Raw genomic sequence first — 22,298 nt, forward strand, 5'->3', positions numbered from 1 at the left:
TATATATATATATATATATAAAAATGTCATATATATATTAGAGAGATTAGATATATATATATATATATATATATATATATGAGAAAGAGAGAGAGAATAACATTTATTCATTCCAGTACAATTTATAATCCCAACAAAACCATTGTATTTAAACTGGATATGAGTTGTTATACTTCTGAATATATATTAATTGTATCAAATAAAACATATCAAGGTATTTTTTGTATCAAAGTAATATTACTTAAATATAAAACAAAATGTATTTAAATTTGTGTAATAGAAGTGCTTTCAAATGTCATGTTAATTTGTTTTGTTTGTAATGAACTACTGGAATATTTTCAATGTTGATGTACTTTTCAGTCAACCAATTAAATCTCATCACAGTGCACAAAAATTAACCAAACCTTTTAATATTTCTTGGCTGACATCACACAATGAAGCCAATTTGGCTTTTAGTCCCCCAAGTCCGAGTTTATTTTCGTTTTTCATCCACTGCCATTCAAGTCCCAAATTTATATCAAGTCACTTTATATTCTCTCCTTGTGTTTCATCCTTTGTTTATTTGTTTGTTTGTTTTTTTAAATTACAATTAAAATAATACTTTCCAAGATACTATTTTCTTCCTGGAAAATAACGATGATGTCATTATATTTCAGGAGATTCAAGTTTGTGACTAATGTCCACTGTACAAAACAATATATAAAAAGGACTCACAATTTGTCAGTTTAATTAATGGTTATTGTGGTGGTCCCAAAGTCAGACACACAAGAACAAGGGCAGCAAGGCTTCAAAACCAGAACATTTATCGTCTTCTCAAAGATCCAGAACAAAACCAGTGTAGTCACTGCAACACACTAAGTAATTACAACAGACAGGTGTTAATCTCTACCAGGCTCTCCTACTGAGGTCCTTGAATCAGCTTTTATACTTTTGGCCACTTAGCCCCACCCCCTAGATCCAACCATTCAAAAATAGAAGTAACAGTAAAAAAAAAAAACATATAACCCCAAAACACGTTACCAAAAATAGGTTTCAAAATAAACTTATAACAAAAAGTGATATTCAATTCAAACCCAAAACCATAAGCAAAGGGAACAACACTGCAAACAATTTTGACCCCCTCCCCATGTCAATAGTAAGGTGACTCAGGTTTATAAAACCCCCCGTCAAGATGGCCTCTGTAGCCTTTCTTCTACTTTCCCAAGATGGCTGCTCCACATCTTGGGTAGATGTGATTCAAACTAAAAACTATGAAAAATGCCTCCAGGCTCTCTCCCCTAAAACACATTCAGTCACCGAATAGCAACATTTTGATCAGTAGCAATTTACATTCATTAAAATGTGTGTCTGATATTAATGAGTATTAACAAAACATTATTTTGGAATTAAATAGTTTGTACAGCTGATGGCCATTTTTAAAAGAAATATGCGAACCTGCTGTTTTGTATGGAAACTAATGAGACTCAATCCTCAAAGATGGCTCTACCTTACAAAACCAATTTTTAACTAATCAAAACACCGATGGTCGGACACATTCCTGCAATTCACAGGATTTCACAGAACCCCTCCAAATCCCCCACAATTATATGCTCAGCAAAAAAGTGAAAAACTGAAAAAAGCTTAGAATTCTAAACTATGCCTATAACTTGTAATAATCTAAAGATTCATGAGTTTTTGAATGTGGATTTGAATTGACAATCTGTTACTGTTGTATATTAAGTTATTCAACTAGAAAGTTATCAGCTCCTCTCAAAATTTGTTGTAATTTCTTAAATATATATATTTTTGCAGTAAATTACCCATTGTTTCAATCAGGTAAGATCATGTTGAGTAACTAACTTTGACTGTCAATTTTCCATCTTCCATTCCCTATCAGTGTTTAATTATTCGCTAAAAGACTCCTATTGTTAATGTATTTCCACAAATTACATTTAAAAATCAGAATAATGTTAATTGTAGAGAGTAACATTGTCCAGCAAGGCCAAAAATAAAAGCTCAGATGTATGACTGAGTACCTCACATATACACAATCCACTTCTGTGGCATTTCATTCTCAAGAGCAACTGGACCAGACTGAAGCAATTTCTTTAAAGTAGAAAAAGGTTTTCTTTCATTGCACATTTTGGCTCAAAGAAACTAACATAAGCAAACATGTTTCAAACATCTAGCAGCAGATACAAGGCAGGAGGACTTGTTTTTTAATTTTTCTTTTAGAAGAAATTATAAAACGGTAACAATTGAATACGGAAAATATTATACCATTTTGAGAGAATATATAAAATTGTAAAAATGTAACCCAGTGCATTTCAATGTTAAATTCTACACTTGGAATATGTTACCAAAAACTTGTACATTAACTTCTTGTCATATATTTATATCATCAACCTATATTCCCAAGATGTTTCCACTTACTTCGATCGACAGTTTCTTTTCCACGTCACGACTGCAAAGGGTTTAAATCTTCCCATCATATATATCCCTAAAGTTAATTATAATGAATGGTTATGATTGTATAGCAGAAGATAGAAGTACACATATATCATTCGATTTATCCATCCTTAATTTAAGACAATTTTATAGCTATAGGAAAGCACAAAATAAAGCATTTATTTGCAGCTTAAATAACTAAAAGGACAATAATTCAAAGCTAAAGTGACTAAACTGAACTGTAAGAAATGAGGTGACATTTAAAACTATGTAATCTACAAGAATGACATGTACATAAGATGTATATACGAAAAAAAAATTAAATATTGAATCATACAATTTGCTACCAAATTTTTTTTCCTGACTTGTTCAATGCATAGTTCACCCATATATTTTGAAATCATGTCAGTAAAAACAGTTGTGTTCGGGGGGGTTTAATCGCTCCTCTGTAAAATATCACTGCGGTGTTGTTTCTCTCTCTCCATTTTGCTTGAACTGCTTTTGGTGCCAAAGTGGTCTAAAATGAAAACTCGTATTCGCCATCTTGAGCTCTGAAGTGTCCAGGGTAGGTTTTCCTGTTAAAACATTCCCATCTCATAGTCATTCATTTAAAAGACTGCTTTATAAGAATACTACCAAAAGATGGTGCTGACATCTTTTACTGCAGACAAGTATCAATTATAACCAATATCCTGCTGAAAGATGAACCCGGCTCAAGAATTCACTCTCCAGATGGCACTGTGTGGCACGGTCTATCATTTTTCATGGTGTCCCCAGATCTCTTACATAACATATCCTTGGCTTAACTCTTATCATACTTCTCTGCTATTATCTCATGATTATCAGAACAAGAAAAGAAAACAAAAAAGGACAACTCAGACTGCCAAGAACACACTCGACTTGTTGGGTACATTCTGCAGCCCGTCCCCTCTGTTGTTTTGGCTATCCCGTCCGATGTGGAAAACTAAATTAAGCCGGAATGTATCAATCCCGTCATACAGAATGAATCCGGAACAACAAGGAGTTTACTGAATCAAACCGGGCCGTCTGATACAGCAGATGTGCTAAACCTCTACAGGAATGTGACGTTCCCATGAGAACATTCAACCACTTGTTTTAAAGCAAAATGCATCTTCTTTTAAAGAGAGCGGAGACTGAATTAAAAAAAAAAGACTGAAAGTGTCAATAGGAGAACCTGGCAAACAGAAGTACACAGTCAGAGAGAGAAAGATAAAGAGAGAGAGAGAGAGAGAGAGAGAGAGAGAGAATTAAATCCAAATTACAACAAAAAGATTCCTAACAAATTAAAAACCTGTTCTAACCGAAAAGAGTGGAATTCTACCACCCCCATGAGGAAGGTCTGTCATCGATTTTAAAATAATGTGCATCAGTGTAAGTGTTGATTTGACAATTTCTGGAAAAGGTAAACAAGAGAAGATGGCCGCCCTCTGCTGGTTCAAACAGTCAAATATTGGAATTTTAATAATGCGTTAATATTCAAGGTTTGCCCTCTGTATGAAGATAGCACTGTTAAAAAAAAATATATATATATATCACATTGTCTTAACATCGTGCACAACTGCCTGACACACATCCATACTTTGCCTCCTTGACATCGTTTCCTGGGCCCATATTTAGAGGCAACTTTTGCTAATGAGGTCACAGACTACATATCATTTTATTAATACTTTTAATTAAAAGTTTAGCAAAGGCAAAAATATTTAGGTAACTCAAAATAGGTCTTAGTACAACAAAATACTAAGTTCTCTAATTGTATTCAAAGCGTGGCCTTTAAACAGATCAGTGTAAATTACAAAGAGCGACCTTGATTTTCGAAAACAGTATAGAATGAATTATACAAACGTAATAAATAGATTTCCCTCTTACACATACAGTATGTACAACAGCAGTTGAAACAGATGGTAGATTAACAGTAGAAAACAGGTTTTATTTGAATGAAAGAAGCCGACATACACAATGTTCAAGACATCTCTTCCCTAGTTTGGATGAATGCGATACCTGAATGCTGAAATAAATTGAAAGGCACAAACAACAAAAAGGTACGACCTTGACAAACTCCATTTTTAATTAAACCTACACAAAGAAAGGACTTCCATGTTGTGGAGACGTTCACATTTTAATACATGAGAAATTTCCAAGCTATTTTGCCTTTTGACTTCTTTCAACAGCAGTACATTTCAGACAAAGTACAGTATCTAGGCGCCGTTAACAAATGTACTAATTGTTGGATTGCTTTTTTCAGCATCGTCTGGGTCAATTGACAGGTGACTTGACTCCATTTTGAAATATTGTGTATATCAGGCATTGACACAGTATGTTCAAGGACAATCTTCAGATCAATATCTTGTTAAACTTGAAAGGCTTTGACACAACCAAGATGTGTGGAGATTTAAAAAATAAAATAAAAACATCATTACATACCCTTTAATGTTATCAAACGATGCAATACTGCTTAAACACGTAAGCCACTACAGAGAGAAACAAATTCAAGTTCAAATATTACGTTTCCAAGTGAAATGAAAAGGTGTACTGAAAACAGGGAGAACCCACGGTTAAAATTCAAGTTCGATACCGAGAGGACACTGAAGGGTTGAACGTGTGACGCACAGAAGAAACGTATCTTAAAAGGAACACTTGTATTGTAATAAGAGCACAGTTTGGTGGGTGTTTTTTTTTTTTTTTTTTCTTGTTGTTCACAAATTAACCAGCTCCAATTTCCCATTGTTCGAACTTTACAGGAATAAATTAAAAAATAAACTACATTTTACTGCACTGTATAAAAACGTACAGCTGATAACACGACCATCATTCGACTAATAGGCGGCCCTGGCTCATTAGTGACGGCGTTTCGCGGACAGACAACAAATTGAAAAAATTAAACCCGTGCGGATTTACCACGCTCCCGCCGACTGGACATCGCAAACACAAAAGCCGAACTCAATACGGACAGTGCAAAGGACCTGGCTGCTAAAAGTACGGTACGGACCCTAGTAGACAAAGGTTAAAACGACAATCTAAAAATGTAAGCCAGTGGCGATTTTTCTGTGGCGGTTTTAAGATAATTAGGATGTCACAAACAATCCATGTGGAAAACAAACAGATGGAGACAAACATACCTTGCATCTGGCAACAACACTTCACAAGACAAGTCTTTGTCAATCGAATATCCAAGACCGGATATCTCACATGACCGTTTTTCGTTTCTAGTCCCAGTAGGTTTTGGAAGCTTAGTGTCAAATTTAACAGGTACCTACACCGAAAACCACGGTAACTAAACACAGGTTGTCTGCAATTTACCGAGGTTTCAACTCCGATACGGGATGAAAATAGGTTTATTGGCAAGAAAACATACTTCTAACTGGACTACCGATGTAAACGAACAGATTCCCTGAAATGTGACTTTAGTTCTGTGTATGCATCTGTTAAAAAGGGGATGGGGGGGCGGGGAGGAAAGTTCCAGACTCCAGTCGTTTTAAACCAGTCAACAGCAATATTAAGTTATAAATATACAAACTGACATCACACTTAAGCTGTATAAAGAGGGAGGCTTGTTCGTATACCATAGTGTTGCTATTAACACTTCCAGTAGATCGGTTTTCTTTGTTGTTGATGTTGGTTTTTCTCCTACTCGTATTCCCCCGTTTATCAGCCAAAGTGCATATAGTCCACGTCTTGATGTGTCTTGCATTATTTTACAAAATAGTCATTTTTACCACTCCGCGTCCCCGATGGCTTTAGAAAACACGTAATCTCTTCCGTTAAGGTTCATGATTCCATCTTTGAGGTGGAATTTCCATTTGTTCTTACTCCGGTGGATCTAAAATAAATACAGGCAATTAAGGGTCAGACTAGGAACACGTGCACCGCTCAGAGGTCTAGAAAAACCTCGACCGAGCTGGCGTTTGAGATTATATACACACACACGACAACAGTGCAGCCACACAGTCGGCACTCCAGTGGAGCTGCACTCTGTCAAAGGGACGCCACTGGGAGGCAAAGCTGCTCTGGGTAAACCACTGAGGTCAGCCATAAAATACAGCATGCAGGAGTGGGAGAGAGGAGGAATCCCAAAAGCATGCAACGGATGTACAAAAAAGCAGACAAGACTATGAGGTTGGTTGAAGGCTGGCTGGACCTTATGGGTCACGTGGTAAAATGTGGATCTGCGCTCACTGTAAGGGATGTTTTCTGGTTCAGCCGATTTGGCAGCGTTTACCTTGTCGTACTGGCACACGACCACGTTCTCAGTGTCGAACAGCTCCTGTCCTTCCTCGTCGCTCACGTCATCCCCGCTGTTCAGAGGCTCCTGTAGTGGGGGAGGCGAGACTCCGTAAATACTCAAGACATTTGACCACACAGACACGCGCACACTATATTACTGTGTTAACTTAAAGTGATTACACACACACACACACACACACACATAACTAAGTTTAAAATACACTAACTTCTTCAACTTGGCCATCATCTCCACCGTCTTTGTCCTTGTCCTCCTCCTCGTCTTCGTCGTACTCGTCCTCCTCTTCCTCGTCCTCCTCAGAGGACGTGTCTCCTGCGCCATCCACCTGGAGCATCATGGGAGGCTGCTGCTGCTGCTGCTGCTGCTGCTGCTGTTGCTGCTGCTGCTGTTGCTGCTGCTGCTGTTGCTGCTGCTGCTGCTGTTGCTGCTGCTGCTGCTGCACCTGCACCGCTCCCTGCCCTGCCTGTGCAGCCATGGCCGCTTGCAAGACCTGCAACGGCACCAGCGTTGTGTTTGAGTCTCACTTGAAATACATAAATCAACCGCAACGTATAAATGAGGCCGAGCGACACAGGCATCGCTTGGCCTGCGTCCCTCTCAGACCGCAGAACTTACCTGGGGGTTCTGGGGGACCTTATTCCCAGAGATGACGATCTGCTGCGGTTGAATGATGACGCCTGTCTGCTGCGGGATCCCGCCCTGCAGGGGAGTCAGAACCTGCGGAAGGACAGAGAATGCACAGCCACTTAAACTCCCACGGGGACACGAACGAGAGCCACACTTTCCACACACCGAGCATCACCGGGAGGGAGGAGCCGTGTGCCGGTGGCCCTCACCTGCTGGATTACCGGGGCCTGTACGCCGCCCGGCTGCATCTGGGGCAGGACCTGCTGCTGCAGCACCACCTGCTGCTGGGGCTGGATGATGTACTGGGCCCCGTTGGGCGCGCGCACCACTTGCAGGATTTGGCCTTTGGAGAAAATATAAAAAGGTTCTGGTGTAGAGCTAGTCACAAAGTTATGCACGGGGCCCTCGTTTACATGTGAACATTAACACACTGCATAATTGATATACAAGACTTACAACAACTATAATAATTACAGATATAATAGTGTGGGGTGTGGGGATTGGTCTTTAAATGCACATAAGCAGAACACTACCTTGATTTGTGATCAGCTGCTGGTATGGACTGACACCTGTAGGCAAGGCCAAGGTCGCAGCGGTGGCGGCTGCACTCTGGAGGGAGAAGCAGAGGAAAGATTACTTAGAGACACAAAGAATCGAAAGAACACAATCCCCTTTAAACACATCTGCACTGAAAACTAACTGAAGCATCCCACACATCTGCAGAGAGGACCAGCATCCTCTTTGACTCATTCAGGACACTGACAACTGTCTGGAAATGAGCGGGACCCGACGCCGGTTCCAGCTGGACCTGCTCTCCGCAGTGCGGTGTGAAACGCTAAGCTCCAAAACAGTGATTTGAGCCAGAACTTCTGCTCCACAGCTGTTCTGCAGCTGTTCTCCTCAGAGTCACGCAGTCTCGCTGACAGAAGAAATGTCTGAGGTGCAAATTGAAATTGTGGACCCTGACTATGGAAGCTGTCCGTATAGTCAACCAACATGTCTCTTACCATTCCTGTGGCGTTCATGTGTTGTAATATCTTCGAGTCTTGGACGATAACTTGCTGTTGGGGAGCTACAAATAAGAGACAAAACATTAAATAATCAACCAAATCTAACAAATACTTGGGACGGATGTAGGGGTCGGCACTTATTTGAGAACGTGGTACCAAGGTTTTCCTGATTGGCATTAGCTACACACAAGAGCCCCGTTTCTATGGGGGGGGTTTAAAGAAAACAACAGAACGAGCGGGTCTCTATCTGGCCCACTCCCCGATGCCTGAAGGTTCCTCACCTTGCTGGGCTGGGGGGAGAATGACCTGCTGCTGGGCCTGCTGCTGGGCCTGCTGCTGCTGCTGCTGTTGTTGCTGGGCCTGCAAGAGCTGGGCCTGCTCATCGGAGTTAAAGCCCTCCACTGCTTTCGACTGCATCAATTTACTCTCCCATAGCTGTGGAGCATTTCAAAATGTGGTTTTATTACACACACACAAAAAAAATCTGTTTTAATAAAAAAAAATGTCAAAATCAAGCAAAAGAGGAGTTGAGTGTTCTTACCGTCCGCAGTTCCATGAGAACTTGCTCGTCCACTCCTTCATCCAGGAATAGCTCTCTGACATCATTGATCACATCTTCTATTACAGATTTGTACAGTTTAGGCTGACGGCAAACACAAAAACCTACGTTAGTGGCTCACACACAAAAAACACGGTACACGTATGTGGAAAGGAAAAGGTCCGTGAACAAGGAAGATATGGTTTGATTTTGATCTTTTACTCTGTTGTTTTAATGCCCTCCCTGCTTATGATCACAGCTCTGCTTGGCTTAACACTCATCCATATTCAAGTCAAAGTGCTGGCTTCTCAGGCCCAAATGAACACTAGTCGAGGACCACCCAATGTTATTTTATGTAGAGTAGGAGCAGACTAGTGCTAATCAAGTTCTGTGAAACCCACCAGTACTAAATACTCAAGGGCCTCTTAAGCTTAGATCTGCACAAAGGGGAATCTAATCCATCTTGGCCAAGCACAGAGTTATTGATTGACTTCCTGGCCCCTTCTCTCCCGATTTGATCATTTTAAAATCCAGTCAAAGGCATTGCTTTCTTATATAGCCTACACAGAATTCCCTTCAACTTTCTTTTAATGTTTTTTATTTTAAGCATTCTGCAGGGGTTACTGCACATACAAGATTGTTAAAGGGTTGTTCACAATATAATACACACAAGAAAAGGTCAAACAGGGCTTTGTATAGCTCCACGGTAAACTGGTGTGGTGTCCAAACTCAGGCAGAAATATTGGTTTAAAAAACAAACAAACAAAAGTCTCTCAAAGTATCTAGGTATATAATATACCAAATACAGTATGGGTATATAGTCAACAGATTTTAAATTATGTACATGGTCTTTATAAATCACAATCTGACAAAGAAAGTACATGCACACCTCTGTAGTGTGTTTAATGTATTATATTTGTACGTTAGACAAACCCTGTAGTTGTTTATAAATGGCATTGTGGTTTTTATACACTATAAAAGAGAAGCAATGCCTAAACCTGTACCCATCTACAAGGAGTCTCTCCAGGAAATAGGAAAACGAGTCTAACCATGTAGGTCAGCACCAAGGAGTCTATAAATACCCCTGCACCTGCTTGTGTCCCCCACACATACGCCCCATCGGTGTTGCAATATAAAAAAAACAAATCATGCACACTTTCTAAGCTAGGTGCGTGATCTCAGGCAGATTAAAACTGCATTAAATTGAACATGCACCAAGATCACCAGCCCAGCTGAAAAAGCGTGCTCGACTCTACTCCAGCCAAGTCGCTCAAAATGGTTGCTGCAGCTGGGAAACCTTCCCGCACCTCCCCGCCGGCCTGTCTGCGCTCTATTTAAAGCCCAATCTGGTGTTTATATGGAGGGCCTGTGACGTAGCAGCGCATAGCACCTTCCCATCCCTGGCAGTCTATATTAGAGAGCGGCTATGGCTCTATATAAAGGCACAGAAAAGGCGGAGGATCAGACTGGCTGAGAGAGAGAGAGAGAGAGGAGGAGGAGGAGGAGGAAGGGACGCCATTAAAGCAGGACGCTCCTCCGCTCGCTGGCACTCATCTCCGTGTACAACATATATGGAGTTATAGATATATACGTCTACATTTGTATAAACACACATCGCTGGGGCATGGATTCAAATCTAAATGGGGCCCAGAGGTCCAAATCAGTGAAATGCAATGAAAATATAGACTTTGGTTTGTTTAGTTAAAAAGAAAAAGGGGGGGTTAATTATTATTTAAAAAAATTGAATGTACCAGAGCATGATGGTAGTAAAAGCAAAAGCACGGAATGACTGCCAAGGATGGATATATAACCAATACAAAATAAAAACAGACAGAAAAGGAAGGTGCTTTCCAACTGGAAAAATTACATTAATGAGCAACAGTATAGCGAAAAGCGCGACTTGCCAAATCAGCTCAACCTCAATCCAGAGCTTTTCAAATGTTGCACTTCGAGATCCTGTTAATGGACTCAAAATGCAGCGTGAGCAGCCATTATTGCTATTAAACCAGGTGCTGTTCTTTCGAAACCACGTCCTACCTTGTTCATGTGTAAAAATAAGACAGAAGAGATGCTAAACCCCCGCTACAAGAAGCAGAAGGGCACAAATGCCTTTAAAACGGGTTTCTAAAACCCCAAAGCAGCCCAGTGCCTACACGTAGCGCCACAATGGAGGCTGGAATCTTGGTTTCGATACAAAGTTACAGCTGCTGGTGTTGTATCTTTTCTTTTTCCCTTGTTCACCCCCCATTTTATGTAACTGCCCTGCCCGTGGATGATGCCCTATGCTGCCCTGGTGCGTGTTGGCACAAATCAAATGCAGTCAGCAGGATAGAGATCATTCAACCGGCGTCATGATCTGCCTGACTGACGCTGTGCATACATCGGTCCTTACCACTGGGTTCGAGTTAGCCGAGCTCGCCATTATACAAGCGGGGTGTGTGTGACAGCACAACTGCTTTTAAAAACAAAAAACACGCAACAGACGGCTAAAACAGGCTAGTTCCGAGATTTTTAAAATAACCCCCCGCTAAAAAGAAATGCAGTAAAACAAGGTAATTAAAATACTATCCGCTCTTTTGGCTCTCTTTCCTAGTCCCCAGGGCTGCGCCGTCCAGCCGTCCTCCGCTCGCCGTCGCCCTCCTTTATATACCGAGCGATGGAGCTGCGAGTGCGCGAAACACAGCCCCGGTCAGCGCCGCCGCTCTCGCGAGGGTTCGGGCGGGGTGACGTCAGGCCGCGGGATTTCCACATACGGGGACTGGCCGGGGCCTCATGGGAAATTATTTTTGAAACGTCAGTAGAGATATATAACAGACTTGTACGTTGTATTTTTGAAATTCAGTTCACAAAGTTGTCATTGCTTTCTGTGGTTACAATAATGAAGCATTTATTTTTATTAATATGCATTATGTTTCAGTATTATAAACAAAAACCGGGTTTAATCTGGGTTGTGGTGCATATTAAATAAATTGTAAAGAAAATGCACTGTACGGTTGTATTAAAATGAATACTTTTTGTAATGAAAGACACGGGTAGATGTGATCGATTACAGTAGTTGGGGGTGCTGGTGGAGCGAAGTGCTCTGTGACGTCATGCATGTTTTCAGTCTGGATCGATGTGAAAAAGGAAAACACTATTTGTAATGCGATCAATGTCTGGGAGCAGAAATCTAGGTCTTGAACTGTTAAACGCAATGCTCTTATTAAAACGTTTCGGTTAAGTGTGTGCGTGCAATTATTTAACATTATTTTTATTTTTATTAATCTACCCACTAGATGGCGTGCTTGTTCTAAGAGTGACCAGATAGCGTCACAAAATGAATGTTATTCAGTGGAAAAGGTAAATGAATGCATTAATTTGCCATATTTGCCTGTACACCTCAGTTGTGCACCACAGACATCACAGCAGATATGTGATATAAAATCACAGCTTTCAAATAAAGGGTGTGTATGCATTCAACTACATGTTTCATTCTAATATTGACAAGTGTGCAGAGATGATAAATAACTGGTGATTCCAAATAGAACAAATCCATCATTTATTTACTGCACTTCATTGTTAAACATGGTGGGGGAAAAAACAGATACACAATAAACAGCGCTAACACAAAGCATATGAAACTAAAGCAACAACTTTATTTCATCTTCGATGTACAAAAGAAGCAACAGCAGGATTTTTTTAAAGTACACATTCTACATGCATGTTCATTCCAGTTTCACTGTAAACAAGTGCACAATAATTTAATTCAACAGCTGATATAGAAAAAAAACTAAATTAGCTGAATTGTTTGAAGGCTGAGAGAATGCAAGTAAACAATGCAAAATCCAGTACTCCCAGGCGACAAGCATGGCATCCCAACCTACTTGCACCAGTACAAAATAGTAAATGGCCTTTTAGTGTACATTTTAACCCCTACCGCCATTTAAAAAAAAAATACTGTTTGAGTGAGCCTCTAAAACTAGTGTTTTGAATACAAAAACAGTGGCAGTTCTTTTGGCAGGTGATTAAAATAGGTGTGGTCTGCAGAGACTGACATATAAAGCATATTGTATAGTTTTAAAGGATAAAAACAGTCAAATGCATGAGTCTTTTTAAACTATTACAGTACTGATCCCTTCATTTAAGGCCAACAAATCATTTTACAGCATGGACAGGGAAGTCCCTTTTCATGGTTTCGTATTAATGCACAAAAGCTAAAATCTGTCACTGTCAGGACCTGGAGTCTTGCAAGATACTTGTACTTTACACTCATTTGCTGTATACCTATTAAATGATTTGTCTCTATTGTGTTTTTAAAAGTCAAATGCTAAAAATACACAGAATGGGGAAACAACTCAGTGCCTATCTAACGCTCCTTTTCCAATTCACTTGAGCTTTCTGAGTAGATCAAAAATAGCTGAAGTTCTGTTGGGAACCACTTGGCCTATGCTTTCCTATGCAAAGCATTTTAGCCTTTGGAAACAGTACACTAGCGATCCACTTAAAGCTTTCAGTGAAGGGATTGAGAAAATGGCAAGATGATATCTACACCTATTTGTAAACTTGATAAGACCTAGATATATAGATGAATTGTAAAGTACCTTTGCTGTGGTGTAGAATCAGCTTACGTCAGACTTATTCTAAATTCTTACATTGGTTAGCTATTTTATATAAAATCGTTAAGCTTCTTGAACGTATTTCTGGATTTCTTGGATGTAGTCAAGATATGATTCCTACAATTCAAATCACTTTGATAAAAGGTCAAAGTCTTGAACTGATCTATTAATTTGTTTATCTTAAAAGCAAAGACAAGAATAAAACATTTATAGTGCAATGAGTTCTACAATCTTGGTTTAATGATGTGTTCTGAAGACCTACATTTAAAATAATAGCTCAGATATAGTATCCTTGGCATTTTTACTTACAGTTTTCTAAGAGTGTTGTACATTTTCTCTTTTTATGCACACTGGCCCTGTTAGTAGTTTACTAAGCATAGGATATGCCCAAAGCACCTATAAAAATAATTGAGAGGATTAAAATCCTAATACGTTGATTTTATCTAAATTAAAGTTGAAGCATAAAAAATTGCCTTAAAGAGCACTGTGAAATACTTGGATTAAAACATTTTAAAACAATTTCAATCTGAGAAACTTAAACACACCTAATACAGTTGCTCTCGTAATTCTGTTTATCAAGAAGGCACCACGTTATGAATGTTATGAGACATTTATAAGCCACATAAACATCTCCAATCTAGCAGAGTGAAACTGGCTCACTGTCTGTTGCTTGCTACATTAAAATCAGTCCCTCAAAATGGAAAACATTGGCTATTCTTGGTGTCTTCTTTTTACCTCCACATTTGTTTTCTTCTCTGAAACTCAGCAGATAACTTTCTGTTCTCCCTCTATACACACATCTCTCAGTAGGTGAGAAGAGTAACACTGCACAGAAACTGCCAGATTGTTTTCTTCCCTTTTCAGATGTTATTATACGATTTTCTGACTTGCAGTGCAGTACTGAAGAACTGACATCTGAAATCAACAGGTAGTGCAGAAACAAAAAGGAAATCTATACTAACAGATATTCTTACAGTATTTTTATTCTGTTATTCTGTACTCACACCTTTTCGTCTTTTTAAACCAGCCTATGTTTTAATTTTTGCACAATATTAGAAAATTCCCTCGTGATGTAACCTCCTGTAGTATGACATATTCATAATTTATTAAAATCTCCCATAAACTAAGTTCTATGTGATCGAGGTAATGAAGGGAATGTTAACTTAAATTTCGGATTCATGTAAACAATAAGACAAAAAGGTAGTTTTGCAGTAATAACATGTAACTGTTAAATAACTAAGCACTTAAATATGTTTTGGTTTTTTTGCTTGAACAATTTGTGATTTGTCCCCAATCTGACATTAAACATTCAGTCTATAGTCTAGTCTATAATTTAAGTCCTGACATATAAGCTATAAAAACAAGTCATTTCACAACATGAGTAATGTCTGATTGGATACTGAAAGAGAAATGTTTAAAAAACTGTGAAAAAGAGACTGATTCCAAGTATTGTACATGATGATTGAGAAACTATATTGAAAAACACACAAGAAAATGTTTCTAGGACTGTAAATGGTGTCATGCATGTTTATAACAGAAGCACGTTATCAGAATGAATAAGAATATGTGATTATATTAAATTAGCACAGATAAACAATCAAAACATATATTCCTTTCCCCTTATCCTACACCTGCTAAGTGTGTCATTTCCACACGTTGTCTTTCACAGAGAGCTCAGATAAAAGCTAGAGTTAATGGCATCTTATAGTCAGAAGGCTCTGCTTGTGTCTGTAAAGCTAGTTAAAGTATTAGAATGGTTCTGAAGGCACCTTTTGTGTCTCTCTTGTTGTTCAGAATGAGACAACCTGCTATTCAAGTTCATGATTTGTTAAACTTACCCTGAATCTACGCTTTAAAGTCGAGGTCTATGTGATTCACTTGAGTCATACAGAATCAGACCAAACAAAACCATTTAATTTGCTGTAGAAAGCACTTCTGTAAATGTCTTCTGTGCATGTCTTCAACTGCTTAATATATATATATATATATATATATATATATATATATATATATATAACTTAAGTAGTTCATCCATTACTTTTCACTACATACAATGCACACCTCCCAAGTGTTCGTCTGAGCGTCACCCTATGGCATCCTTCAACAAGCTTAATTTGACACTCACTGTGTTGAATTTTGTTAAATTAGGCAATCGAATTGTACAGCTAATAAGTTACTACATTTCTTTCAAAAAAAGTGGCCATTAAGGTTACTCTGGTCATTGTCTATTTTTAAAAAAGGATCATATAAAGCACATTTCTAATCTTCCAAACTCCAGCTGAGTACAGTAATGAAACAGTGTTAACTAAACTCCCCAAAGTGCAGTTTCTCCTCCCTGTGAATAAATATGTTCTCCGGTTTTCACTGCTGCGGACACTCGTTCGGTTCCTCCGTCTGTTGGCCGTTCGTGTGCTGAACCGGATCTTGTTTCTGATCCATTTCGACCTATTAACACAAGAGTGAAGAGTGAGACAGGGATGCCACAGACTGAAGCCCGATCTACAGAGGTAAATGGTTCAATAAACGTGATTATTTTTTGTAACCACACGGTGGCACTCACAAGCTACCAAGTAAGACCAAGCTTTCACTGATTTCCATATTCTTTTAAAACATTTTTTGAGTTGATCATACTAAATTAAACCTCTCACAGAATGTTATTGTTCAATGGAAGAATTGTAAGGTTTCCCATCATCACAGAGGATAATGTCATCTTTAAAGTTCAGCACGTTTACATTTGTTTTGAGAAGTCGGAGGGAGGATGATTATAACCATTAATAAAACAAATGCGCCAAAGCAGCACCTAGAGTTTACGGGCGGCTCTGGCAAGAACCGGGCCACTGAGAGGAGCAGAGCCCATTCAGTGCAGAGGAATGTCAAGAGGAAGAAGGTGGAGAGCAGGCAGTCTCTGAATAGACAGTGGAGATTTATTCACGGGAGCCGCGCACGCACAGAGGCCCCGGGACCATTGCGAATCACTTTATTTTCCCATCATTTGATTTGAGTCCTTGGTCCCGTTTATGTGAGAGGTCACTGTATTCAGGGAGAAGCTAGGCGACAGGCCGAGGTATGTAAACACGCGGCGCTGCCAAGACCCATTGAGAAACCTGTCCCAGTTCCAGCACAAGGGATCCCGGGCCTCTCATAACAAGAAGTCCCGCGAATGGCCAGTGTGTGTGATTCAATACTCTGCCGGCACCAATAGGCAGGTCGAGTACAGTAACTATGTTCAGTTCATAGAGCTGACAACAGTGTTTATATCTGTCAGCGATTCATCTGGGCAGTGTAAGCTGTGATGTCATCTGTGGTGAAATAAATCATTACTGTTGGCATTGAACCCATTTTGCATTTAATAACCATGTTGCCCAAAACTGCAGACACATTCTTTGTTTAAACATATATTCAAAAATACTTTCTGAGGGCTGTATAAAACTGTTTTTTTACGTTCAAGTTTACAAACAAAACATACAGTGTGCATTGCTCGAATGAGTAATATATAATTGTTTATGCATAATATTCTGAGAACTGTCCATGTCCCAGTCTCTTTGACCAAGTAAAGAGTATACCTTGCTTCTGCAGTTGCACTCTTGCATTATTGAATGATTATGTACAGTAAACATCCGTGTTCACATGTGTGTGTTCATGGGTGTGTTACATTTAAGTTTACTTTTGTAAGACAGTGAGATATAATGGAAACTGCAACTAGAAAATTAACTATCAGTACTGCTGCCACTCCCACTGAGACTAGGAGTTCAGATGATCCCAGGTTTGCTCCTGCTTCTAAAAATACATTATTTGCTCACCATGTGTAACTCAGATGAGTTATTGACTGCTAGCTATGACTAAGTTGTTGCAGGAGGTTTGAACAGTGTTTGTATCTCACACTGCAGAAAAGCGGGGCACACTTTTCACTCCCTTACACAGCAGATTCACAAGGGAATACCTTATCACACCTGCTTCTTCTGGAGTGGATACAGTTTAGGAAAAGGTTTTATTCCAGAATACACTAATCCAGTATGTCACAGATTCACTCTATGTGCAGTACATCTGCTGGCGGTGTTTGTGGACAGGGAATGATGGAGTGAGTCACTAATTCGGAGACACGAATTAGTTGTAAACGGGGTTACCTGGTAAGTGTAGTGTGACTTGTAGGTGACCCATTTCTTGATGTCCGCTTTGTCCTCCACCGAGAGGGAGCGCACGGTGGCTTTGGAAGCGGAGGCGGCCGGCATGTCGAACTCGATGTCCAAGTGCCGGGAGAACGTGGGGGGCACCTCGCGGTCGGAGCCCAGCTCCAGGTGGCAGAAGAAGGTGTGAGGGTGGCCCGACGCTGTGAGACAAGAGAGAGACGGCACACATTCAGTCACACGGACTCTCTCCTTGATCGTTTACCAGCTGGAAAGGGAGAAGCGCCGAGAGGATCAACTTCACCGGTGGAAAGAGAAACCTGGCCCACACCATCTTCACAGATCGAAAACTCCAACTTGCATTCAAAGAGATTAGGGAAGAGGAAAACTAAAGAGTAAACCTCATTACTGCAGATCTTTGTGTTAGTTATTCTTCCAAAGACTGCTGGGCAAAGTGGATTTTTGTAACCAATCACAATTTATCAAGAGACGTCCAGAAAGAGTCTTTTATTTTGACGAACATTTTGAAAAAAAATAAAATAAAAAATACCCTTTTGTTAGCTGAGGGGGAAATGATTGGGTCACAAAGGATTTGCAAGCCTGTGATTTTGTGAGCTAATGAATGATGACAGCCCAGCTTTGTGATGAATTAATAGGGAGCACGAGAGAGGAAACCCTGCCGATGCATTATTTAAAACCCTTAAGAGTTAGCCATTGACGGAGAAATACCAACACGGAGACCATTAAAACAAGAAACTGCTTCCATTACATGTGCTGCAAGAACACACTTTTATATTCTTAATTATAATGTCAGGACCCCAACTCAGATGGGGAAACTTTTCAGCCCCTCTTGGTTGGGAAGTGTGTACAGGTACCTTACGTTTTATTTGTGGCAAAACTTATTTATCAATTAGTTACGACTTGGAATCTGCGATACAAGAAGCAACAACTTTGTGTCAAAGAGGTAGAAATAATTTGGGGTAAGAGAGTCTGATCCTTAATATCACTTAATATCCTCCAGCATTACTCTTTCTTAAAAAAATAATAATAAATAAGCTTAGGAAAGAAGCACTCCTCAAAACTTCCTCACAGTCATATCCAGGTATGTTTACAGGACACGATTATTGTAATTGTTGAAATGACTAATGGTTTAATTGTAAAGATAAAGAAAATCAGTGCTGGGAAATATAAGATTTAAATGTATATGTTCTGTCAGTTATTCCATACATCCATACTCCATCTATTGCAGATCTACAGAATAATATTTCCCAATCTAAATATCACATACGTTTGATGCCTTTGCCGTAAAGCGTAAAATATTACAGCAGAAATACCATAATTCCTGATACTCTGTATATACTTTTCTATGTCTCCCTCCCAAGGCTATGAATTCATATAAAAGTAAGGAGGTGCTTCTCACCTGAATTCTTGTCTGGGAGTCTGTTTATCCTCCACACCACAGCCTTGAAGGCATGTTCGTATTTGGCAGTCCCCAAAGTGACTCTCATCACGGGTTCGGATCCTGAAACACTGGTGGAACCAAAACTGGCCCCTTTATTGATTCTTGCTTTCAGCGACTTCTCCCCCATGACACTGTCCCGGCGAAAGTTTTTCACCCACGTCAAGGGGACCGGGTAGCGGATCATGACATTCTCACACGGAATCAGAGTCAAGGGGTCGCGATTGGATGAAAACCCTGATGACATCACCAGCCAAGACTGCAGCTCCACCTCCGCGCCCTTGATGGTGGTGATGGTCTTCAGCGTGAATGGGAGGGTTTTCTCGGCAAAGGCCGTCCTGAAATGCATCAGCTCAACCTTGCGCCCGGCAGGAGGGGTAAAGGCGATCACCCTCGAATTGGCAAATTCCGTCTCATCCACACACTTGTGGAACTTGCAGTCTCTGAGCTTAATCCACCTCGTGGTGCTGTTAGGGATGATGTCATGCCTGGACACGATTTCATTGCCTTTGACCTGGATATCATTGAAACCGATCCTGCATAACGGTGAACTGGAAACAAAGCCCAAGATGTTGACATGGGTCACCACCAATTGCTGCATTATCCTGTTGTCACCCTTAGAGACGACTCCGTGAAACTCGTCCCTCACTTCAACTAATATTTCTTCCTCAGCATAAGCTGTAGTGTAGGAGAATGTGTCACTTTCCACGGGCAGGTGCATCAGCTTATCTTGAACCACCCAGACAAAGCTGAGGAAATCCTCGTAACTCGTGGTGCCGAGCTTCACCAGCTGCTCCTTTACGGGAGTGTGAACTACCGCCACCTTTGGCTGGATTTTCCTCTTTTCTTTGTAGGTTACGTGGTCTATGCTTATCGTGTGAACTCTCCCGTTTTCATCGTAATTCTGCAGCTTGGGTCCCGAGAGTTCGTGACTGCCATCCAACTGAAATTCCTTAAAAGGTTTCTCCAGCCCCTTCTCATAGAAGAGCTGTAAGCAACCAGTGTCCGTAACCTTCACAAAGATGGGCCCCCAGTGTCGAGAAGACATTATGTTTTTCTTTTCAGGTATCCTCAACATCAGTGGCCAGCCATCTTTGGCTTCCATGTGGGAAGGATGAAAAGGGGGATCGTCTAATTCCTCATGATCAACAAGGTCCTCAGGAGAGGTGGGACTACCCAGTTGATCCGGGTCAGCAATGTGTAACTGCTTAAACTGTCCCAGAGTTTCATCCTGAGGAGCATTTTGAATCTTATCCTCACTACTGCTGGTGTCAAACACAGGGTGGAACAGTAAGATGGAGTCCCTTTTTGCATCGACGCTGTCATTGAAAAATGGAGAGCTGAATGAAAATAAATGGGGGCTTTTTGAACATGACCCATTGCTCTGGGGTGTCTGATCGAACTGGTGGTCCTGCTTATCAAAATAGGCACTGAATGGGTTGATGGGGGAGGGTTGAATATCCAACAGCTCATCATCCAAGAATGGGTTTTTCTTGCCGCTTGGAGTACTGCTTTTCAACAGAGGGCTGTCCAGGGTAAAGGCAGGATTGGTCTTTTCTGGTGTCAAATCCAAAAGGTTTCTTGTGACCTCTGTCTCCTGGCCTTGTCCTTCAGGCATGATAAAATTCCTGTTGGGATCCGGGTTTGGCACACTGAAAGGCAATGGTTTCCCAGGGAAATGCAAGCTGGAATCTTCATCATCATCGAAGGTGACCCAGCTGGCGAAGCGGGGGGACTTCGATTTTTCCGCTTGACCATTCATTTGTTTAGTGGTTGAGTGCCAGCTTCCAGCGTCCATGTCTATATCCTCATCTTCTTGGAAGACAGAAGAGTCTGAAAGAAATGGATATATAGATGAATGAACTATGTCAGTATGTCTGCTTCTTAAGAAGGAAGAACTACAGAGACACCAGAGGTTCAACATCATATAGATCCCAAGCTAAACATAACTCGTGCACATTCTTGGTCGAGATGGTTGGGTGGGCCAGACTAACTAAAACACAGATGTTGTCACTGGAGAACTTCACACAACTGCTTTGCCATTCCCCTCGCAAAGATCGGAAAATACCACTCAATAGACCTCAAGACATCAGAAAAATCTATACCTACATTTGTAAATAAAATGCAGATTCTGTATGCAAACTGTATGGACTGCGATATGGTTTTACACACGTTGAACAACTAATTCTAAAAATACTCTTCAAGTTCAGCACACAAGCACACACATACATACTCCAAATTACAATCTCAATCATCTGTAGGTAGTTATTTAAACCCACACATTTCAAACCACAGACCAGAAACCAAGTTTAGAGCATAATCTCTGTGGTGAAGTATTTGAAAAGAAGCTAACGACAAACTCAAACACTCCATGACTTACCGCATCGCCAGGACTGAGTAAATACTTAACAGGTTCATATTACAGATGGACTTACACACACAGCCGACATGTGGACAGTGTCGTGCTGCCAGTTTATGCAACATCCTGTGTGGTGTTACATTCTTCTGCATTGTTTTCTTTAATTTCGTTTTCAATTGTTAGTTTAGCTGATGGCAGGGATTCAGTCTCTGTGCTAAAGCCAGTATGTTCTCTGACTTGGACCAACTTCATGTAGCTACTGTTATTTATGATATGCTTGTATATATATATATATATATATATATATATATATATATTATGCCAACAAAAAGTAAAATTTATGAGACTCGATCTAGTGCTTTAGATTTAAAGTGGCCCGATTTCCTTTCTGATCATATACAATCAGCTAATGGAATTTTTGTGTATACGTCTCCCTCCTGATTTCTGTTCTGTGTTGAGCTATTTAACCCTATTATATCTATTTTACCTCCTTCCATTTTGATGGCAGCGTCATTCCTTTTTCTAAAACGTGTAATTTTCCATTATGACAGAAACACACAAGTCAATGGGCTAACCTGTTGCGAAGCACCAGCAGTCTCCGTTTCATTTCTGCATTCCTTGCCGAGGTTACAAAGTATTCAATTCAATCTCTGCTGCAGGGCCAAGGTATTAAAACCAAACTCCAATAATTGAATCATTTCTGAACCGTTTACAGACATAATTATATAACTTTTGCTGCGCTCTTCCTGGGAGTGAGACGAGCGAGCAAAACTATAAAATAAAACACAATTTCAACAATATTTAAATAGATCATCAACAGATTCAACTTACGTCCCCTACAAAAACATACTAGAAAGATCATGATATTGTAGCACTTACATTTGTTACATAACCAAAC

The 22,298-nt window shown here is 40.1% G+C and overlaps 2 protein-coding genes across 7 annotated transcripts in view; both read right to left on the reverse strand.

The window, feature by feature from the left end:
* Positions 1-4,354: 4,354 nt before the first annotated feature.
* Positions 4,355-11,454, reverse strand: gtf2a1 (general transcription factor IIA, 1). Of its 2 annotated transcripts, none has more exons than XM_066694642.1 (10): positions 11,256-11,454; positions 8,867-8,968; positions 8,607-8,760; positions 8,323-8,387; positions 7,849-7,924; positions 7,525-7,658; positions 7,304-7,405; positions 6,897-7,178; positions 6,665-6,754; positions 4,355-6,265 (listed from the first exon to the last, which is right to left on the reverse strand). In XM_066694642.1, the coding sequence occupies exons 1-10, from the start codon at positions 11,283-11,285 to the stop codon at positions 6,158-6,160; spliced, it is 1,143 nt and encodes a 380-aa protein (XP_066550739.1). In that variant the 5' UTR covers positions 11,286-11,454; the 3' UTR covers positions 4,355-6,157. The 2 variants fall into 2 exon arrangements, with proteins under 2 accessions (XP_066550739.1, XP_066550738.1); XM_066694641.1 differs by having other exon boundaries at positions 7,525-7,682.
* Positions 11,455-12,384: 930 nt separating this feature from the next.
* Positions 12,385-22,298, reverse strand: part of ston2 (stonin 2) — a 29,512-nt gene continuing 19,598 nt past the window's right edge. For all 5 annotated transcript variants that reach the window (XM_066694636.1, XM_066694637.1, XM_066694639.1 and 2 more), the window contains 3 exons: positions 19,003-20,874; positions 17,583-17,785; positions 12,385-15,903 (listed from right to left, as the gene is read on the reverse strand). In XM_066694636.1, the coding sequence (XP_066550733.1) occupies positions 15,820-15,903; positions 17,583-17,785; positions 19,003-20,874 (2,159 nt within the window). In that variant the 3' untranslated portion in view covers positions 12,385-15,819. The remainder of the gene's footprint in view (positions 15,904-17,582; positions 17,786-19,002; positions 20,875-22,298) is intronic.

This window comes from Amia ocellicauda, chromosome 21, assembly GCF_036373705.1.
Source record: "Amia ocellicauda isolate fAmiCal2 chromosome 21, fAmiCal2.hap1, whole genome shotgun sequence".
NCBI lineage: Eukaryota > Metazoa > Chordata > Actinopteri > Amiiformes > Amiidae > Amia > Amia ocellicauda.